The 17,392-nt window shown below is 39.5% G+C and overlaps 1 protein-coding gene across 2 annotated transcripts in view; it reads right to left on the bottom strand.

Moving 5' to 3' along the window:
* The window catches only part of POU6F2 (POU class 6 homeobox 2), a 320,098-nt gene that overhangs the window by 175,230 nt on the left and 127,476 nt on the right, over window positions 1-17,392 (bottom strand). For both annotated transcript variants that reach the window (XM_086741701.1, XM_086741703.1), the window contains 2 exons: window positions 7,396-7,487; window positions 6,245-6,473 (listed from right to left, as the gene is read on the bottom strand). In XM_086741701.1, the coding sequence (XP_086597827.1) occupies window positions 6,245-6,473; window positions 7,396-7,487 (321 nt within the window). The remainder of the gene's footprint in view (window positions 1-6,244; window positions 6,474-7,395; window positions 7,488-17,392) is intronic.

The following is a 17,392-nucleotide window of genomic DNA, read 5'->3' as shown; positions in this document are numbered from 1 at the left end:
ACAACAGAGCACACAAGTATTAAGACTACTGCATTTTAATGTCTCTGATGGTAGGCCTTTAACTTATGGGGCAGAAATTTCAAACAACAAATAGCTAACACACCAGGAGTGATCAATAAACAACTAGTAACTAATAAAGCCCTGAACCTTTCACATTCCCTCTGAGTGAAGGCAACAATTTGCCACTGAACAAGATGAGCAATTAACATGGGGTCACAGCATTCGCTCAGGAAAAGCCTTGTACGCTGGGGAAACAAACAAACAAACAGAAAAACCACTCAGTAAGGTTCTTTCTGCACTACCTTCAGAAAAGCTGGCTTTGCCCTTTCTCCAAAAAGCAAATGACAGGCCTCCCAAACAGTATATTCCCTAGGAGATCAGATGGAGACACAAAACCTTCTACCTACCCCGTCCTTAGGGATCTCTGTTACTTCAGTTCCCCTACAATACAGTTTGGACAGGATTCAGCTGTTAGCCTGAGGAAACCTCCTGTAGCAGCTGCTAATCCAGGAGTGCTCTGTGCACGCCACAGCGTGCTTCAGGATGCACAACTTTCTCCTATTTCTTTCCCCATACAAAGGCAGGGAGGTTAGTCTTAAAGGGTGGCTAACCCCTTCTTTGTGTTAGTGAGCCCTTCACAGCCACTGCATTATGTGCAGCATTTCTGCAGTGATAGGGGACGTATATTCAGTTTGAGCGCTTCACAGAAATTGCTAGCGAGTGCAGCTCGTTTTCTAGGTTCTTGTCATTCTTGTTCTGGTTATGTTAGTACACTGCAGAAGCACCTGGGAATAAACTATTCCTCTAAGTGAAACATCATTTTGATTATTACTGACATTGGTGCTCATTAAAATACATAAGTGAAACACTGCCTTTCTGTAGACTCTGAAAGCTATTTCATGTTACTTGAAGGGGAATACAAATGAATAGGGACTGCATCACTTTAGTTAAAAGGGGGAAATGTTCTAAAAAAAATGGAATTTGGACTCTAGATCAGTAAGCAATTGAGGTTTGTAGTTTACTTTTCTGTCTCTTTTTTGTTTCTCATCTCTCTCTGATCTCTGATTTTTAAGGTGTGTGTACATGGAGGAATGGAGATAGAGGACGTTTACTTTATCTGTTGCACAATTACTGATACAAATCTATGTTCAGATGAAAACAAGATCTAATAAGTGTAAACAATACTTTTAATCCTTTTTGTTACCATTGTCTTTACCTAACATTCATTTTGACTGATCTCCATTTTAAAAAGCCTTTTTATTTTTTTTTACCATCACCTATGTCTATTGTTACTCATATCAGTGCATTTTAATGGCTGTCTCCCTACTCTCACGATGTTTAATACATTTCCCCTTCCATTGTATTGCAGCTAAAATATGACCTGCTGCTGTTTAAATAATGTAATTTAATGATTTCACGTTTTCAGCCATGCAAGGCTTCCTTTCAGCACTGAAGCCTTTCACTAATGATTTGGGGAGATAGTTTGTTCTCATTTCTTTCAGAACTCAAGACTGAGAAACTCTGACTTGGAAATAAATTATTGACATCCACTTTAGGAACAGTACAATATGTAGCAGAAACGAAATGCACAACCTTTCAGTGCCATGAGGCTAGAATCTCCAACTTGTTGATTTCTTTCAAGGTTCAACTGTCATTCAAGCTCCATATCAGTGGAAACAGGAATGGCACAGCAGTGTTTTAGATACATGATGTAATATATTTGGGCCAACCCTTTGCAGAGAGATTCCCAAATTGTTCTCCAGGGTGCGTGTGTGGCCAGTAGTGAGCTGCTAGGCAACACCACGCTAGTTTATTCTGATTTCAAACATGTATACTATACTAAAAAGATAGCTAAACCACATTAACTTTTTAGTTAAAACTGCTTTGGCTGTCATGGAAACAAAACAGCCTTTAGCAACTCCTCAGCACTGGAACACCTTTCCATTTCTCAGTGATTTCAACATGAAACCAACAGGGCTAAAAATATATATTAACAAAACAAGACAGAACAAACTCAGCCCTCAAAAAAGGTATCTTTCTGTTCAGATATACAGAAATACTATATTGAGACATAAAATCAGATGGGCTTAAGGAGAGAATGTCTTTTTGTTAATATCAGCTCCCAGGCATTACTGAATACTCTGAGATTAAGCAGCTCCTAGTCCCTTGGAGAGACCCTTGAGAAGGATAACTAAAACTGAAAAAAAAAAGAACACCCTCCCCCAAAACCTTGAGAAATTTGACCTGGTAAAGGAAATGCAGAAACTGAAACTGTTCAATCCAGATAAAAGTTTCCTGATGACAGAAAGCTGAATATTGGTGAACACCAGTTTGGATGGTAAGAGGAAAGCTGGCAGAGTGTTTTCTGCATTAAGTCAATAAGGACAGGTCAAGAAGCAACGACTAAAAGCAACAGACAGACAACACATTGTCTTGTAGGGCACCTGCCTCACTTTTTCCCTTTCTACAACCTCACCATTGCTATTGTGACACCTTCAAAATTTTTGCTGGTTAGGAAGGAACAGCCATGTTCCAGCTGTAATTCTAAGAAATAGTGAGGGAAAAATGGGTCTGTAAATTTCTTGAGACAATAGCTTTCTTGGATGGTTTTTAAGCTCTTATCTTCAGTGCTTTTAGTAGATTACAGTAAAAAGTTATGGTTGCTGATTTTATTGTTTTCTTCAAAGAACAGTTGGTGGAAGGCCAAAGTTCCACAGGTGAATCTGTATTATGTTCAAGGATTTCTGTTTACTCTAAAACAGATGGCTCTATTCTGCCACCAACTCTCTGGCATCTCAGTAAATTGTATTCTTTACATATTCCATTTACATATGAAATTTGCTTAATAGGAGTCAGGGAAAAAATATTTTTGTGTAAATTTCACAGCAAGAATTTACACATTAATCTTCCTTCTTTCTGTTCACACAAGTTTGACTTATTTGCTCAGGGAACAGATAGTGTATAGCAGTGTGTATGGTAAATGACATAGTGTAATGAAGAGAAAATAATCAAGTATGTACCAAGAAAAGTGGTTCTGAAAGAAGCTTATAGTCTAAACCTCTTCACTTGCAGCAACAAAATTCCTACCGACTTAGTGGTGGATCAGGACGATATAGCAACTGAACAATTTAACACAAATACATTCGGAAAAAAAATTATTTATAGGTAACTGACAACTGAAGAATAGGTAATTTCACTGAATAAGTTATACTGGGTGAGTAATTTCCACATCATTAATCACTCCATTTTACTCATGTCTTGAATTTTTAAAGAAACTCTTGTTTTCTCATTTTAAATACTTTACATATCTCCTCTATGATTCCTATCACTGAATGCTCTTCTCTTTTTCCACAAGCAAGAGTTTTCATTGTTTCATCCAATTGCCCTAAGGTCTCAAACTTCTCACCCTGAAATAGACTTGAAAGCCTCTGAGAAGAAAATCAGTTAAACATTTATGTGGATCACAAAAAAATTTAGTGGGATTACCCCCTTGATCAACATTTAGTACGAATTTAAGTACTCTGTTAGATCAGAACTTTTCTGAATTCATACATTATTCAAAAAGTCTTCAGGGTGTCTTTTGAGTTACTCAGCTGAGGTAGTTTGTGATGAAGAGGTTTAGAAGTTTAGTGATGAGAGAAGAAGTAGAAGATGACAGGAGAAGATACAGCTCACAGATGCTGTAGACATCTATGCTTGACTGCACTGGAAATTCAGGGACAGCAGACATGACAAGAACAGGAGTAATGAGACAGGTTAGAGAACAGCATGAAAACACATCCCCCACTCATCTAGGTTGACCATGTCCTGGTGAGGTTTAAGAGAGATGGAAATCTATGAATACGGTCTGATTTTGCCCAAAGGGCAGACATTACCAAAACTGTGTTGAAGCAGAGGCTTCTATGAGTATACCTATAAAAATGATGGCTACAAAACAGAACACATATTCTATGATTACCTTTCAAATAACCACAAAAAACGGGACTAGAAATCAATTGGGTTCAATGGAACTGATGATATCACATAGATAAAGATGTTCTCTAGAAACAAAGCATTCTCACCTGACTCCTACCTTCACTCACGCATGCATCAGGTAGTGGGCTATAGAGGAAGCAACAGAAGCTTACAACTGTCATTCAGTGCTATCTTGACAGTTATTTTGTTTCCTTGTGCATTAGTTTCACTTCCAAATAATGAGGGCAGTGACGCTTGCTTAGAGGATCGGGAGGGAAGGGTAGAGAAGATAACAAACAGCAATGCAGCTAAGTGAATTTGTGGGTCCTGTTCCTTTCAGCTACTTTATGGAAGGTGTGATTGCATCCATAGACAGGGAATTGCACCTGATGCTCCAGCAAGTCTGTATTTTATCTCATACTTCTATCTACCAGTAAAGAAAACTTTTCATCATTGTTTGCAAAATTTATTTGGCAGCAGAGTTATACCTTTTAGCTAGCAATTAGACACCCATGGCTAAACTAAAGAGTAAAGGTTGCCCAGCTTAATCCTTACGCTCCAGCTTTGCAACACGGGGTGAATAAACGACGTAAGAACTACACAAGCTTATGTTTATTTATAATACCACATACTCAGCAACTATAACCTGGAGCACTCCAGAGTGGAAGGATACATTTTTATAATGCCTGTTTCTTCATTAAGATTTCATCATCCACCTACACTAAAAAGCCACTTCCCCTTCACTTTGTTCTATCTGCTTTTACCCGCTCCTGTTCCTGCATTATTTTTTTAATCTCCAGTTCCCTACTTTACATGCGCTCTCAAATTTTAAACAAGTAAAATTTGTGCATTAGTGTGTCCTTTTCATCTATGATTTATGAATGACAGGTTCTTTGGTACAGCTTAATGGTATAAGAGAGACATTATTTTAAACATTAAAGTGAAAACCATTTACAACTACGATAAGAAAGGTCTGTTGACATTAAACTTTAACACATGCACAAGGTAAAGGCAAGTAGCTGCTCCAACAGGTGAAAGCACTATGCATGTGGTTTGTAAGGGAGTTTGTTCAACACATGAGCTGTCTTCTTCCTTTTCTCTGTTTCACAACCTGTAGGATTTGGTGCTTCAAACAATTCGTCTGGTAATCAGCAGCTACCAGAGTTTAATAACTAAAAAGGACTTAGGGTGCAGTGCAGAGCATTTGTTTTAAAAACTACTATTCCATCTGAAGAAAACTTTTCCTAGCATTTAGTTCAGCAAGAAATAAAAATAAATAAATTGAAAGAGCTAAACCTTTATTTTGATAGCTCCTGCTCACACCTTTATTACTTCCACACTGGACAGTCACTTCCTCACCATCCTCTTCCATTAAAGCTGTAGAAGTCTATTGTAAGATATTGGCTAATACTTATCTTGCTATACTTGGTTCAGTTCTGTTCAGCAGCAACTGCTTTCTGAGAAGCAATCAACATAATTGGTAGTAAAAAAATACATCTGTATTTTATATCCTATGTGTTTAGATTGAGTACTGTTTCTAACAGTGTTAGACACATTGATTGAACAGCAGAGAATACTAAGGAAGAGCAGGGATACAGTATCTTAGAGAAATGCTTTTCAGTTTTATTTTAGACCACAAGCAGAATGCAGGTATCTTAGGGCAGAACTGTTGCAAACATGGAACAACGCAGACAATGGGGAGGATACAGAGATGAACTTTTCGCTTGTGACTCTGGAGTCACAGAACTCCCTCAACAGCTTGGATGAGGATTGCAGAACCTTATTGATAAAGCAGACCTCTCACAGCAAGCATGAGAATGCATATCAGGGGCACTGATGGCAGCTGAGAAAACTCTGATTTTATAATAAAAGCTTTTTTTTTAAGTTATTTTGATGCAGTACTGTGGTTTTAGTTGCCCCTGTTCATTCAGCTACCCTAATCAGCAGTGGTGAAATGTAATACTTGTCTTCATGCTGCCATTTGAAATTTTAAATTGAACTATGAATGGGGAACATTGATCACTGATGACAGAAAAGCCTGATGAATCATTCAGGCACTTTACATTACTGACCCATAGAATCTAAGACCCAACCTCCAACCTGTTTCTATAAAAATGCAAATATCCCTTAAGTATCTCTCAAATATTCAGAAACAATCCAAGTATTAACTTTCAATATGCATCAAGAGTAACATTTCACTGGAAAAAGAGAACACTCTGTGTAAAAGAGAAAGATAAAGCGAAATAAACAGGCAAAAGAACCTATTAGAAAAATTATAAACACAACTTACCTTGTAGATTTTGCAATGGCAAAGTCATGATGCCTCCTGCTGCAGCTGCTGCTACTAGCCCTTGGATGTTGGTGAGATTCGCTGTAGGTAGAGTTAGAACAAGTCCTTGCTGGCCCCCCAGCTGCCCAGCCATGTTGAAAGGAATAAGGATCGGCTGATTCAGGGCTGGAGTGCCTCCTGGCATCACCCCTGCTACTGCTGAAGCTAACTGTTGGGCTGTCAGTAATGGCTGTAACAAAATAGACAGTAAGCTTATTTTACTGTGCATGGCTCAGTATTACACATTTATAACTCTTCTGACTTGGGACCCTTTTATGTTCCATTACAGACACACACTGCTTCCAATATCTCAAAGCATCAAAGTTTTGACCAACTTCACAGGCTGAAGATGTTAGCCTTGTAGTCATCTAGCATGGTAGCAATCCTAGTTGAATCTAGACTGGAAAATTCTTTACACATGCACCAAAGATAATTTATGAAAACAAGAAGGCCTAACTCAAGTCAGCCTACAAGTACTTAAATGCCAACATTTCCCAAATTTTCCCAGTGGCAGCTAAAAACACTACAGTAACAATTACCAGAAGCTATGCAGACCCAAGACTGTCTCACAAAGCAAAAGCACATTTGAGTATCTTCCTAGACTATGGCTGAACTTGGGTAAAACTGTGAAGTGATATGGGAAATATTTTAAAGTGTAATACGGTGTCATACTAGTATGCCTACATTTTGCTCTAAAGAAAACAAATACCTGGCATAAAGGATAATGAAATGCCTTCACTAATACAGGAGCTGTGTGTGACAGGCAGAACTGTCAGAGCCAACAAGGTTACATTAAAATTGCACAAGCTTTTTAATATTAAATTATGACAGGTGTTTAAGAAATAACTTATATCTGAAATTCAAATAATTTAACCCCCTAAATATGCAAAACTCTTAGGTTTTATTTTAGAAAAACACACAAAAAGCTAGTATTTCCAAACAAATAACTTTTAAAACATATACACAATACATTCACGCTCCCTTTTTGTAACACTAAATGCAGCCAAACAGAATCACGTTTTCTACATTACACAGATCAAAGACGATCAGTCACAGTTATTTTCTTTTCATCAAATTGCATGTCTCGATTAGTTGAAAGGAAAGATACTGACCTGAGGCGCAACAGGGAACGCAGGATGGGACTGACTGTGTTGGTGTTGGTCTGGTGGGCTTGTGTCAGGAAGCACTGTGTTTCCTCTGGCCTCTGAAATCCAAAGAGCAGACTGACTTCAGTTATCAAGCCCAGGGACTGGCACATTACCTTCTACTCTGATGTCACATAACATCAAGCTGAAAATGATATGTTAAAGTGCTTTATCAATAACTCAAGCACTCAAATCACTTATCAGTTGCATAAATTATGCTAACATTCATTCAGATCAGCCAGCTCATTCAAGGAGCTACAAAAATCTGACAGCGGTGAAACTGAAGCTATCATCAACCCAGCTAATGTGGGTTGCATTATACATCAATTTACATACAGTACATGAGCACTCCGTGTGTGTGGGAACTGCATTTTTTACGCTTAGGTGAGTATCAGCCATTCTAATTTCTGAAAGCAAAAATTATCCGAAAACCAATCAAGTCGCATCTACTTTGTAACTTAATAAAGTATTTTCTTTTGTCAGTTACTGAGGCAGCAAAGGCTGTACTACGTGCAATTAAAAGGCACTACGAAAACTGAAAACAAGTATACTTCCAAATAACAGTTTGTTTTCTAAATTGCATGTAGGGGGTGAGTAAAATTCTGTGAAACCACGGATTTCTAGCATTTATTGAGAACATCAATATTCAACAATCGAACTATAAGCTGGACACTAATGACTTGCTAAGGACAGAACACAGTCTGATTTCACTGAAGTCTGTAATATAGACTTGAAAAGGAAAAAGAGAAAGAAAAACATACTATCAGTTGCAAGAAATACCAAGATGTTTTCAAAACTATGTCCCACTCCTCCATGTTCTCCAGGTGGAGGACTCGCATTGATTCACATAGTTTTTCAGCGCTGATACTACAATCAGGCCCACATTTATCTTTGAATTATAGAATGGTTTCAGTTGGAAGGGACCTTAAAGATCATCTAGTTCCGACCCCTCTGCCATGGGCAGGGACACCTTCCACTAGACCAGGTCACTTAAAGCCCCATCCAATCTGGCCTTGAACACTTCCAGGGATAAGACATCCACAACTTCTCTGGGCAACCTGCTCCAGTCCCTCACCACCCTCAGAGTGAAGAGTTTCTTCCTTATATCTAACATAAATCTACCCTCTCTCAGTTTAAAGCCATTACCCCTTGTCCTATTACTACATGCCCTTGTAAAAAGTCCCTTTCTAGCTTTCTTGTAGGTCCCCTTTATGTACTGTAATGCTGCTATAAGGTCTCCCCAGAGCCTGCTCTTCTCCAGGCTGAACAGCCCCAACTCTCTCAGCCTGTTCTCATAGGAGGGGTGCTCCAGCTGATCATCTTCACGGCCCCCCTCTGGACGCACTCCAACTGGTCCATGTCCTTCTTATGTTGGGGGCCACAGTACTCCAAGTGGGGTCGCACAAGAGCAGAGGAGAGGGGAAGAATCACCTCCCTTGAGCTGCTGGCCACACTTCTTTTGATGCAGCCCAGGATGCAGTTGGCTTTTTGGGCTGCAAGGACACATTGCCGGCTCATGTTGAGCTTCTCATCAGCCAGTACTCCCAAGTCCTCCTCAGGGCTTCTCTTGATCCACTTTCCGCCCAGCCTGTTTTTGTGCCTGGGATTGCCACAACCCAAGTGCAGGACCTTGCACTTGGCCGTGTTGAACTTCACGAGGTTCTCACTGGCCCACCTCTCCAGCCTGTCAAGGTCCCTCTGGATGACATCCCTTCCCTCCAGTGTGTCGACCCCACCACACAGTTTGGTGTTATAGGCAAAACTGCTGAGGGTGCACTCTATCCTACTGGTCACATCGCTGACAAAGATGTTGAACAGGGGCAGTCCCAATACCAGTCCCTGAGGAACGTCACTCCTCACTGGTGTCCACCTGGACTTTGGGTTGTTGACTGCAACTCTTTGAGTGTGGCCATCCAGCCAATTCCTTATCCACCAAGTGGTCCATCCATCAAGTCCATGTCTCTCCAGTTTAGAGACAAGGATGCAAGGATGTTCTGTAGGGCAGTGTCAAATGCTATGCACAAGTCCAGGTAGATGATGTCAGCTGCTCTTCCCAATGCTGTAACCTGTCGTAGAAGGCCATCAAATTTGTCGGGCACGATTTGCCCTTAGTAAAGCCATGCTGGCTGTGACCAATCATCTCTTTATTTTCCATGTGCCTTAGCATAGTTTCCAGTAGGATCTGCTCCATGATCTTGTCGGGCACAGAGGTGAGACTAACTGGCCTGTAGTTTCCCAGGTCTTCCTTGTTTCCCTTTTTAAAAATGGGGGTTATGCTACCCCTTTTCCAGTCAGTGGGAACCTCACCAGACTCAATTATGATGGAGAGTGGCTTGGCAACTTCATTTGCCAGTAACCTCAGGACCCACGGATGCATCTCATCAGGTCCCATGGATTTGTGCACCTTCAGGTTCCTTAGATGCTCTCAAACCAGATCTTCTCCTGTAGTGGGCAGTATTTCATTCTCCCAGCACCTGCCTTTGTCTTCTGCAACTTTGGTGGTGTGGCTAGAGCACTTGCCAGTGAAGACTGAGGCAGAAAAGTCTTCGAGGACCTCAGCCTTCTCCATATCCTGGGCCACCAGATCTCCCGTTTTCTTCCGGAGAGGCCCCACATTTTCCCTAGTCTTTCATTTATCACCAACTTATCTATAGAAGCCTTTCTTCTTGCTCTTGACATCCCTGGCCAGATTTAATTCTATCAGATCTTTAGCTTTCCTAACCTGATCCCTGGCTGCTCAGACAATTTCTCTGTATTCCTCCCAGGATACCTATCATTGCTTCCACCCTCTGTAGGCTTCCTTTTTGTATTTGAGTTTGTCTAAGAGCTCCTTTCATGCAGTCCTCCTAGCATTTCTGCCTGACTTCCACTTTGTTGGGATGCATTCCTCCTGAGTTTGGAGGACGTGATCCTTGAACATTACCAGCTTTCTTGGGCCCCTTTTCCCTCCAGGCCTTTATTCCATAGTACTCTGCACAGCAGAACCCTGAAGAGGCCAAAGTCTACCCTCCTGAAGACAGTGAGCTTGCCACGCACCCTCCTCACTGCCCCAAGGGTCTTGAAGGCCATGATTTCATGGTCACTGCAGAGAAGGCTGCCCTTAAGCTTCACATTCCTCACCAGCCCCTCCTTGTTGGTGAGAACAAGATCCAGCATAGCACCTCTCCTCGTTGGCTCCTCTATCACTTGGAGAAGGAAAGAATGACAACAAGCATCAAAAGTAGCTGCAAGAGTACTATGGTCTCTTAAGAAAACCCTGGCAAAAGCATCAGGTTTCCTGGTTGGTACGATAGTTCCTGTTATTAGTTCTTTCTGATGAGCCGTTGAAATTCTAATCTAAGTAAACCTTAACAAGATGCTCTTTTCCAATGTTCATCCTATGAATAGCAAGTGCAAGATAATTCAGAACCACTTTATTGGCACACCCTGGCACAGTAAGGAAAAGAGATACGATTCTGCCATACTTATAAATTTTAAAGAGGGTATTATCAGCTCATTTAAAACAAATTCTTCTATATATTCTCCAAGGGGACAGACTTATAAATAACGGAAATGTGGAAAAAAAATACTTCAGCACATTAAGGTACAAATAAAATTGACTGCTACATGTTATTCAATTGACTTCTATCTCTACAGTAAGGTGTCAATCATAACAGTATTTTAAAATAGAATTAAACAATAAATGTGCAGAGAGTTATTATGCAGAAATCTGAAAATCTGATTAATTTGTAATATTTTTGTGTGGTCTCAGAAAGTCAGAAATGGACCTTGCTTTGGGAATACTTACAAACCGTCTATTGGAATATCTGATTTGGAACTAATAAAAACTTACAGACTTGCTGACATTTTGTAAAGTGAATTCTATCAAAATACGTTTGGCATTTTAATGACCACTGTAATTTAATAATGTGAATAAGCTGATCTACTATAATTGGTGAGGACTGCAACAATTGCCTAATAACATGCAAAAAGAGACCCAGTCACTAAATTTTTAATGTGCAATTTACTCATATGAGTTACTTGAAAAGAAAGAAAAGTAACTAGATATGTGAGATTCAGTGAAAATTGTTTTTTTCAAATGCATTACAATCCTACTGCTGCTGCCATCCCTAAGACCAAAGATAGGTTCCCTTCAGTATGAGTTCCCCCTATACAAAATAAAGTGCTGTGTTACTAAACATAATTTTATCTTTGGTAATTTCCACATATTGTTATAGGTTTTTTATAATCTTTTCACCACAGTTGTATGTATAAATACCGATGAATATATCACTCCCCATTAAGATCAAATCTTATAAGTCAATATTGTTTATGTAATTTTAAGGGTTGAGAGTTTTGTCTTTGTGTGCAATTTAATTAATATAAAAACAAGCTCCTGATAATCTGTCACACCATTATATTTTCCAATGAAAGCTTTGGGAGAAGAACAAAACTACAGTCAAATATTCACCAGAATTAGATTTTATTGCAATTATTACAGCTTGAGCTCTCAGAAAAGAAATAAGAAGTTCCAAAGAAATATGCTTGTGCTTTAGTATTTTTTTCCGTGCTGCAGCTATCCTAAGAACCACTGTTTTCCGTTATCTGTACCCCAAGGATCTTGCAATATTTCATCTCACAAGCTATATGTAGTACAAGTGGGTATAAAGGACCATAAAGCCAAAATCAATTACACTCCTTTTTGCATTGCACTAATTGGAGTAACTTAGGATTACATTCCTTTCATACGGTCACTCGTCATAGATGATGTATCTTTTTATTTCAGTGCTTGAATGCTCTGCCTGCTGCTTCTGGTTCACTTTCCATATGATGCAGACATTTCAGCAAAACAGCATGTACTTTCACGTGCATGAATGTGGTCTTACATGGCAACCTATATGAAATGATGTCGTATTCTCAGATCGAAATTCTCACATTTCCTCTCACGCTCCTTCTAATCCACCTGCTATAGCAGCCACTCAAGAGTCGAGACTTTTTTTCAAAACACACAGGAAAACCTTCCTGCTGGGCTGGCAGTAAATACACTGAAGTGAAGATTTCAGGGTTAAGTTCTATTGCATCACACACAGTCACAGCATTTGTTCCGTGCTGTACGCTATCTTCAGCGAGACGCATAGGTCAAAGCCCCCAGTAAGGTGAAGGAAGAGCACAAAACACTGGTAGAAGGCTACTTTTCCTTTTCTACCTTGCAATGTTGACCGGATGGATTCCTCTGATTTCAGAGGATCTGAGGAGTCAGGAGAGGTCTGTGTCACAGCTGCTATTTCTGATTCCCAGACTCACTGCTACTAATTTGGAAAAACACATTTGATAAGAGCATTGCCCTAAACTGGCAGCATTGTGCCCCCCCCCCCCCCCCCCCCCGCCTTGTTTTAACCACCTTTACTTGGGAGTTCATTAGTTCCAGATGCTGGAATGACCTCTGCAGGTAAATTATTTCCCTGTCCAAATTCCAGTCCTCACTAATAAAAACAGCCTGTCAAAATGTAGCCTAGATTTTCCACTAGTCCAGATCCAGGCCATTCTGTCCTGTTAGGCTATCCTCCAACATTGCTCAGCTTTCTATTGGTGAGGGGTACAGTGGCAAGGAACCAGGATTCATAGCAGTCCCTGTGGAGCTGGGGAGCTACCAACAGCACCTTCTCTTCAGTTCTCAACTATGCTTTGGAGAAATTGTCCTCTCTTTACACCTCCAATTGCTGGTGCACAAGGGGCAGGGAGAAGGCAGTAACAGGACTGGAAAGAAGTAATTCTTCTTAACACCGTTTGCCTAGGCAGGGAGCTAAGACTTCCTTTATAAGTGAGTGCTGCCATCCCAGCCTAAGCCAATGAGTTTGCTCAGCAGTACCGTATGAACAGATGGGAGTGCTACTGTCATGGTATGAGCACAACTGTAGACAAGGCTTTAATATTTAATAAGTAGTATTCATCATATGTGACTCGTGATAAATTAATTATAAATTATATAATACATACACTCACCTCTCATCCCACCAAGGGGCTGGAAGGGCATGACACAATAAAAAATTGAAGTGCACTGCAAACATTGTAAAATAGCCCTCTTAAAATAAAATATTATTTAAAATAAAGCTAAGTAAAACAAAGGCAACATTCTTCCCCTCTTATTAAAAATAAAATAAAATCCCCAAAACCACGTTAAAAACCTTGTTGAACCATACCTGGTTTAAAAATGAGAAAACCACAAGAGAAACATCAGCAGGAAAAAAATTCCATGTCTCAAGGCCTCCAAGCCTCATACAAAATTACAACTGTAAACGCACTAGTTATAAACAGGCTTTCCACAGTTTGCTTCCTTTTTGTTTCTTACACATCTTCAGCAACACAATAGGTAATTCAGTTCTAAAAGTCTTTATCTCCCAGTGTCCCATGAAGGAGGGAATGCTCTAAACCCTACTTTATAAATGAGCAACTGATGGTCAGAGGGACTTGGATCTGGATTCTCAAATCAGCACCATTTAGGCACCTAGATCTCCGCAGCCCTAGTTACACTCTTCAGGAAAGCACAGGTCAAAATACAAAACTGCTCTGAGACTCCTTGGCTCCTCCAGGGCTACCAGCACTCTGGCAAGGTTGAACCTGCACATGATCCCCAGCACCCTGTGCTCAGATTCACTGCCCGTCCCAGTGGCCCCTGTCTCACATGATGTCCAATGCTTGTGGGTAACCTGCAGCTTACTGGCACATGTGACCATGCTGAAGAGCACTACAGGATATATGATGAAGTGCATTAAACACATACATCCAGCTCTGTCCTGGACCACCTAGTTCATCTGCAGATGTCTGCTTGTGCCTGCTGAAAGGTAGATGTGTACTGGCGTCTCCTCTTAAACTCTGCATCAAAGCTCACTCAAAGCCAACGCGCAAACCATAGCATAGCTGGCCTCGACAGATGATCTGGACATAACTAACTTCCTATTGGTCTTCAAGAATGAATTTAATGTGTCTCACATTTGTATCAGAACCAGGGAGATGCTGAGCCACCTCTCTTTCGTACTCAATGCTTTGAAAAACAAGCAGGATCAAATTCAATAATACTAGATTTTCAGTAATCAAAAGAATACATAAATCCTTCTGAGATACACATTTAAGCAAATATTTTAAATGAATCAACATTAATAAAAGAATACAGCATTTCAAGCAACAGTTCATATTAAAATCCTCAGATACAGTTCCACAATGTGACATTAAATTACTTGTATTTATCTCAGTAACTGTAACAATAAGAAATCAAGAGTAGACTTCCTTCTTTCTCATTGAGCCAACTCACATTAAAGATACAGCTTTAAGAATGAAATCATTAAAGTGAAAATACTGCCTGTGAGAAAAAATAGTCTTACATTTTTAAAACTAATAAACTCGTAGTCTGAATCTGTAATATAGCTGCATTTAGATCATAAGTCATATTATCAGGAGGAAAAAATATAACTTTTTAAAAGAAATTAAACAGACTGACTCATAATATTGAAATTATCGGGTATGATGTGTGAAAGTCCATCATCTCTGATTAAAGTAACTCCTTAAATGAACCCTTAATTGTCAGCAATTATACTAGGAGCAATCTTGCCGAACAAAATTTAATAGCTGAAAGAAAAAAATGCATCTGATATAATGAAAAAACAAAACCTTCCCTCCCAACAATCCTCATTCTGCCACGAAGTACCATATTGTGACTCTTAATTTCACTACTTTCATTTTTCCTGCTGCCTCAGAGGTTGGACGCCTTTCCAAATCACCTCATCTTAAAACCTTACTAATCAGATTGCTACACAGAATTTCACAAATGCATCTAAATTCTACAACACGTGCAAGGTGAGAAAATTCAGATTTTATGCTGAATCAATTTTACATTGGTATTATCCTATGGTTATCAGAGGAGATATTTCTGTTACCTCAGTAAAGAAAATCAAGATCAGAAATCAAACAAGAGTAATGAATTACCCACTGAAAGGTATGAATTTAAGCAAAGACTTCTCATATTTAAGTAGTCAGATAGTTGTCTTCTTCCAGTCCATGACCAAGATGTGGCATATAATTCACTCATCTCAATTGTATCAAACCTCTCTAAGTATCAAGTTATCCAACAGATCATTTTCCTGCTGACCTCTACTTCAGATTTTAAGCTTTTACTTCTAGGCAGGATTTCAGCCTCACAAAGAAAACCAAACAAGTGTAGATCTGGGTGCCTGTAGAATTATCACCAGCACCTGTTAACTCTGAAACCTAACAATGTTGCAATGTCAATATAATTATTTTACTGTTTGATCATTTTAGCACAACATACAAGTACTTATCTTCCACAATGTCAGATTGTCTCAACTTACAGAACTTAGCTCTCACTCTTAATTTTCCCCTACCTATGTATAAAACCTTCTAGTTTACCTTTGAAAATGGTTGTGGTGTGATAGGGAAATGACATATCGATCTACCATATTGATATATATGTCAATGCAATATCCTGTACAGAAGAGCTAAAAACCCTGCATACAGAATGGACTGAATTAGAGAGCAGAATGAATAGAGCAGATTTCCTTTACCGACTGTATCGTTCAGTACTTAAGTAAGTAAAACCCCATAGTTTTATACTTATCTGAACCTGACACGTAGTTGCTACTGCAAAGCTACCAAAATCACTGCAGAGCTCAAAATCATTCTGCCAGCAGAGCACAAAATCTCACTTTTGCCTGGTCCCTGGGGATATTTTCTCCTAAAGGATCTTCTCCCGCAAGACCCATAAGGTAGTTGGAATCACTGTGCTCATTACCCACATGCACAGAGCTTATTTATGCACCTGCATCTTTCTGGATCAGGACTGACAATATTAAAACTCAATGACTATTTATAATGAAAATCAGGCTATTAAAGTGATTTGTGTTACAGAGAACTTCTCCTGGGCAATCACCAGTTATATTTGCCACCAAACAAAAAAAAACTACCATACCATGGCACAAAAATGACAGATAACGCAAAAATCCAGCTCTCCCAACTCCCTTAAATTTTCTTCTTTCCCATCTTTATTTTTGCTCCTTTTTCACTGTATTATCTTTTCCTCTCTTTTCCCCAAGTGAAATTTTTTTCTTATTGGTGCCTATATGAATATTCTTCCACTTCAGATACTTCATGTGAGAGAAGAAGCGTCACTACTGCAGAAAAGGTGAAGGGATATAATTGCAAAAGTATGTTCTTTATTCAAAATAGACTCATTCTATTTTTCTTCACCCCCTAAGTACAGTGCATAAAAATCCCTTGTTAATGGTACATACATTTTTTATGAATTGGACCCTTCATATTGAGAGTTCCAGTTTCTTTTATACTGTATGCATTAGCACAAATATAATCACATTAAGGTCACAAAGACCCTATCAGTTTTCCCTGAATTCATCCAACATTTCATACTCACTGTTTGCTGTTAGTGTTGGTGAATGCAATGATGATAAAGGTTACTTACCAGAAGACGGACAGTTGAATGCATTATTATTTCATGTTGGGCAGCTGATCCCTAGCTAAGAAGGGCAGGAGGTTTCTCTAAATTAAACTTTCCTTTCTTTCCACCCCTGCAAGCTTACTAAATGCCAAAGAGTGAGCACATTAAAGAACATCTATTCTGGAACAAGTGCTACAGTTTGCCATCTTTATAGCTAACACATTTCTTTATGACTTTTACAGCATTTATCTATGCATGTGTTTTTATTCCTAACAGGGCAGAGGGCAAGCTTTCCACCAAAAGCCCAACTTCCTGACTGACACTTACCTTCCCCATAAGACTCCTGTACCCTCCCCAAAATAAGCTAGGCTATGGTGAAATCTTATGATATACATAGCTGTTTGCCTTGGGAATGTCGTACAATTTAGGTATTATGGGCTTGGCTGCTGGCACTACAGGCTACTGAAAGCCAGGCAATACATGGGGACAGCCTCTGGTTCACAGTAATTCAGGCTTCTGGGT

This window comes from Chlamydotis macqueenii, chromosome 2, assembly GCF_036417535.1.
Source record: "Chlamydotis macqueenii isolate bChlMac1 chromosome 2, bChlMac1.mat, whole genome shotgun sequence".
NCBI lineage: Eukaryota > Metazoa > Chordata > Aves > Otidiformes > Otididae > Chlamydotis > Chlamydotis macqueenii.
Note: the sequence above shows the minus strand (reverse complement) of the source record. Positions and strands in the feature narration are given on the sequence as shown.